Here is a 5,353-nt window from a genome sequence, read left to right as displayed (position 1 = left end):
CATCATCTTGCCACTTAATTTTTTTCACAGATCATGCAGCAGCCATTAAAGGTGCACACAGACTTTTTTTTTCCTATGTTGTGCTGGCCAATATTGCAGTTATCTTGGAAGAAATTGAAGAAATGTGTAGTTAGCATAATTGATTTTATCCTATGGACAAATAACATTCAGCTGGTCATGTGATCTCAACATGGTGGCCCCCATGAGGCGACCCCCTCCATGTACAATAAATCACCATTTACTGGGCTAATGATGCCAGTACTGTTATTTAAAAAATTATACACAAATATTAATTTAATCTAAAACTTAATGAGGGAAAATTGTTGAGTCTATACATTTTGCAGAAATGTATTACCGGATTTTTGTATATACACTGCTTATTTGTATCAATCTATAAGAGAGAAGCCTGTAAAAAAAAAAAAAAAAATTCAAAACACATTATAGACGTCTATAAATAGTCAAAGTGAAAAGGGACATGAACTTCCTTCGGTGTACGCCATAGACTGTATAAAAACAGGTGTACGCTAGAAAATCGTGGGAAGTCGGATATTCTGATCCCGGATACGCAGATGGTAGAATAAAAGACTTTCTGGGTCTTCCTAAAATAGCCTTTCTATTTTCGTCTCGTTAATAAAAAAAAAGACCCGCAAGCCATACTGCGAAGCTGCTGTGCGACATCCTAAAGTAATACATTTTAATACAAATTTTATATAATATTGAGAGCTTGGCGTAAATGATTTCAGTCACTCTAAAACTCGCTGAGTTGTAGCGAAAGAACAGATGGCAGTGGTTGTCTCGTGGTCTTTTATTTTGAAATGACTGCACTGCTGTACAGCTGAACGTGAGTCATTTCCTGTGGCTGTTGTCGTCGCTTATTGCTGCTGTCAGGACGGAAGAGTGGTTTCAGGTATGACTGTGTCCCTTCACTTTACCTTTACCTCTGTTATGACACTTTTCACTCTTTTTAGCCTAAGAGTATGTAAACATCACTATGTAGTCGATGATGAGTCTCAAATCAAGTATAAACCGCAATAGGGGACTCAAAGCTAACCTAGACAGCTAATTCTTGCCGGTTCATCACCCACATGGGCTGTTTGAAATGAATATAACTTGTAAATGGAATCTGAAAATGGTATTTTGTTTATGTAAAATAATTGGTAATTACCCAACAAGTGTAAGAAAGTCTTGTGTACTATAACCCTACTTAATCAGTTGGTTTATCTTTTGTTATTAAGTTATAGCTTAGGTTAGCTTAAGTGCTAGTTAAAGGTCCTAGTACAACCAGTACAGGTGATCAGAGTACTGTGATGGAAATAAATGAATATACTGGTACTAGAATACATTATATATATTTTTTGTCAGTTTTATTGATTTTAATGCTTTTTGTTATTTTCTGATATTTATTTTGTTATTTTATTTATATTTTTTAAATCAGCATTTCTTACATTTATTCCCCAAAGACTAACTACTAATCCACTCAAGGTTTTCTTGAGAGGACAAACCACCATCAACACTTCCAAAGTTTGATTTGGGATGTTTGTCTGCCCTCAGCAAACTTACCAAGGCCTCAGTGAGTAATGCTTTCACTGCTGTCAGTTAAGATAACATCACAGGGTTTGTTTCTGTGTGCAGGTGTCTGAACTGTAAACAGTTGTGGGAGATGGCTGCAAATGGAGCAGAATGTGAACAGCCACAGAAAAGACTAGGGCCTAAAGACAAGCAGAATGGCAGTTCTACAGGTTTGTTAAGCTGATTTAATCAATTAAACCAGGACCAGAGATAAACGGATATGCCCTAGTCACTAATAGATTGATCTATCTTCATTGATCTTTAAGGAATAATTTACCCGAAAATGAAAATTTGCTGAAAATGGTCTCACCCTCAGGCCATATGAGCTAAAGATTCGTTTTTTTTCATCAGAACAGATTTGGAGAAATTTAGCATTCCATCACTTGCTCACCAATGGATCCTCTGCATGTTGTGTTAAAAATATAATTGAATCATATTGTAAAAGCTTGTGGATTGTACCCACAGATTCATCTCTGAGAGAGAGAAAGCAGCAGGACAGGGAAGAGTGTCTTTCTTTAGTGCTGTGGAAGAGGCCTTTTACCACACTACAGTATTTCTTCATAGAAACCCTTATTACCCTGAAAGAATGGACGTGGAAGTAAGCGATCACATTTTTTATTGCACACATAATTCTAAGTGCCTTTTATTTATAGTTTATGGAAAGTTTAACCAAATTATTTGCACGTGTCCTTGTATGGTGAAATTACATTCCTATTGATGCCTGGTCGGGAAATGTCATGCCCTTACCATAGCCGCCTGCGAGCTTCAGTGTAAATACTGTTCAATATCAAATCAATTTGAGCGCGATTAAGATCTTTTTTATGCTCAAACAGCAACATTACAGACTTAACTAAAGTTGGAAAAGTGAAAAAGCTTAATAGGACCCCTTTAAAAAGTGAAAATGTCACCAAGTGATATATTTACAAGTATCATTCAGGGTCTTTCCTGAGGGAACTGAATGCATTTACACTACCGTTCAATATATATATATTATTATTATTTTTTTTAATTAATACTTTTATTTAGCAAGGATGGGTGCAGGCACAGCTATTGGAGAGCTGCCTCCTTACTTCATGGCACGGGCGGCACGGCTGTCTGGAGCAGATCCTGATGATGAAGATTATGAGGAATTTGAGGAGATGCTGGAGCAGGCACAGAGTGCACAGGTCTGCATCTCATCTCATTCTGGACCCACATGTCCAAACCTTCACCTTCATACAGACAGCAGCTCCTTTTGATCTTCATCAGGGGCTCCGGTAGATGTTCAAAGCTTAACTAACCATTTCCTTCCAGTGGTCATGCCGTTATGAAGCCGACAGTGATGCCCCCCCCATGAAGCAGCAGATACTGTATCCTGTTAGAGGGAGGTGTCCCAGTGTCTCATTCTCATGAGCCCTCACCATTGTGGTTCACTTATGCGGGTCACATGAATTCTTGGAAGGGCTCTCCCCTGACTTCCAGTAAACCCTTTGAGCAGAGGGTGACTCAGAGGCAGAGCTTTCCTTTAATCACGGCCTCTTGGTGTCTAAGTGGACCCCACATGGCCTGCGCCTTCACACAAAGCTTTTTAATTGGAGGGCTTTAATATGGTGCATTGCACCTCAGCGTTTACTGATTAATCAGCAAAATGTCACCCTTTTTTTTTTTTGCACAATTGTACACAAGTAAAAAACTTTTTTTTGCATAGTATTGACATTTTTCTTTGTAATTTTGCCTTATAATATTGAACTGTAACTGAAAGTTGACTTCAGAAATTGTTCTACTGAAACAATATACAATAAATACATTTTTTAATATAAACAATGAATGATTATAATACATTATAGTAATGATATTTATTTTTAATGTTTAAAATTGTTCCTAATTATTTCATATTTTTGATGTAGTTTTAGATTTTAAATAAACTATTAGTTCAAACAATATAAAGTCTGATTCATATAGCAGTATAAGAAGTCATGTAGATTGGTGAATCCTAAAATCAGTTATCCATTTTAAGCCCAACTATTTTATCAAGTTTTTTTTTAAACCTAAATTTTTTTTAAATTGTCCATTTTCTTACAGGATTTTGCAACAAGAGCCAAGCTTGCGGTGCAAAACATGGTGCAGAAAGTGGGATTTTTTGGAATTCTAGCTTGTGCCTCTGTAAGTAACATTCTTGAACATTTTTTCCTTTTTATCTCATATTTCCGATTATTTTCCTCACAATACTGAGATATTAACACAGAATTGTGGGATATAAATGTTGAATTGCAAAAAAATGCTCTTGAATTCTGAGAAGGAAAGTCTGAATTGTGAGATATAAACTTGCAGTTAACTTTTTCATGCGGAAACAAAAAACAAATGCAAAATGTAAACTCCAAAAAAAAAAAGTCAAAATTGCAAGATGTAAAAAAAAAAAAGTCATAAATCAGAAAAGTTGCAATATTTTTTTTATGTGTATATATTATACAATTAGCTTATAAATATTAAATCTTTCAAGAGCCATTAATGCAGTATGTCTCTTTATTTACTTACCTCTATCATTTTTTAATAAAATGCCTTTATTTTTGCTTATTTTTGTAATTACGCATTTCCCATTTAAGTGGTTTACAGTAGCTTATCCAGTGAATGTGTTTGTTGTGAATAAGCAGTTGATGTTCTGTGTTCGCTGGGTGTAATGTAAGAATAGTTGATAGTCATGTAATGGAAGAACAGTTCTGAGTTTCCCATGCATTTTCCAGTCTAGCATCTTTCAGTGCTTACCAATGCTTACAATGTTTCTCAGATCCCAAATCCCTTGTTTGACCTGGCTGGAATCACCTGCGGTCATTTCCTGATTCCATTTTGGACCTTCTTTGGAGCGACTCTCATTGGAAAGGCCATTATTAAGATGCACATTCAGGTACAAAAACAAATGCCTCTTACACATTTGTTCAGCACTTCCAAACAGAAGTGTTTTGTCTTAACTAATGATGATTCTCATAAATGTCAAAGTAATTTTTCAGTCGGCCAGTGCCATTAGATCATCAAAGACACACCTTTGCATGTACCTCCCCTGCGTTTTGAATGTTGACTCCGCAGATTCTAGACAGCGGTGCATCTGATGTCTTCAGATCTGCTTATTTCATCCAGATGATCAAATCATGAGCATGAGCGAGTCGGTGATCTCACCGGGTGTCACATGTCTCATCACGTCTCACTGTCTCCTAAAGACACTGTCTGCCCCCCACTAAACACAGCCGCTGCCTTGAGGAACATGCCGTTGATTCATTGTCTAACAATGTTTATCTGCTTTTTGCTTCTCTACAGAAACTGTTTGTTATCATAACATTCAGCAAGCACATAGTGGAGCAGATGGTCTCTCTGATCGGGTGAGTAATGACACCAGCGTGAGATGAATATGGACGCCCAGTGTAAACGATGGTAAACATTATAGCAAATAAACAAGGACTACATGAATCAAGAACACATGAAATTTATAGTAGTTGTGCACATTCTCAAGATGGATTTGTTCACTTTCGGCTTGAAGAGTGACAGTTCAAAATGCTTCTTGGACATATAAGAATAAATGTATTATTAATCATTTACTTTTGCACAGTGAATAAAACATTTGAGTGAAAAAATATGTGACCCTGGACCACAAAACCAGTCATAAGGGTCAATTTTTCGAAATTGAGATTTATACATCATCTGAAAGCTGAATAAATAAGCTTTCCATTGATGTATGGTTTGTTATGATAGGACAATATTTGGCCGAGATACAACTATTTGAAAATCTGGAATCTGAGGGTGCAAAAAAATCGCC

General features: G+C 36.4%; 1 protein-coding gene across 1 annotated transcript in view; it reads left to right on the top strand.

The window, feature by feature from the left end:
* The first annotated feature begins 812 nt into the window (after positions 1-812).
* The window catches only part of LOC107728773 (vacuole membrane protein 1-like), an 8,554-nt gene continuing 4,013 nt past the window's right edge, over positions 813-5,353 (top strand). The window contains exons 1-7 of the mRNA XM_016539051.1: positions 813-907; positions 1,633-1,739; positions 2,035-2,167; positions 2,600-2,735; positions 3,631-3,711; positions 4,334-4,450; positions 4,858-4,919. Of these exons, the coding sequence (XP_016394537.1) occupies positions 1,661-1,739; positions 2,035-2,167; positions 2,600-2,735; positions 3,631-3,711; positions 4,334-4,450; positions 4,858-4,919 (608 nt within the window). The 5' untranslated portion in view covers positions 813-907; positions 1,633-1,660. The remainder of the gene's footprint in view (positions 908-1,632; positions 1,740-2,034; positions 2,168-2,599; positions 2,736-3,630; positions 3,712-4,333; positions 4,451-4,857; positions 4,920-5,353) is intronic.

This window comes from Sinocyclocheilus rhinocerous, unplaced genomic scaffold (genome assembly GCF_001515625.1).
Source record: "Sinocyclocheilus rhinocerous isolate Xijiao unplaced genomic scaffold, SAMN03320098_v1.1 scaffold4625, whole genome shotgun sequence".
Taxonomy (NCBI): Eukaryota; Metazoa; Chordata; class Actinopteri; order Cypriniformes; family Cyprinidae; genus Sinocyclocheilus; species Sinocyclocheilus rhinocerous.
The sequence above is the reverse complement of the archived record's forward strand: the minus strand, read 5'-3'. Positions and strand labels throughout refer to the sequence as shown.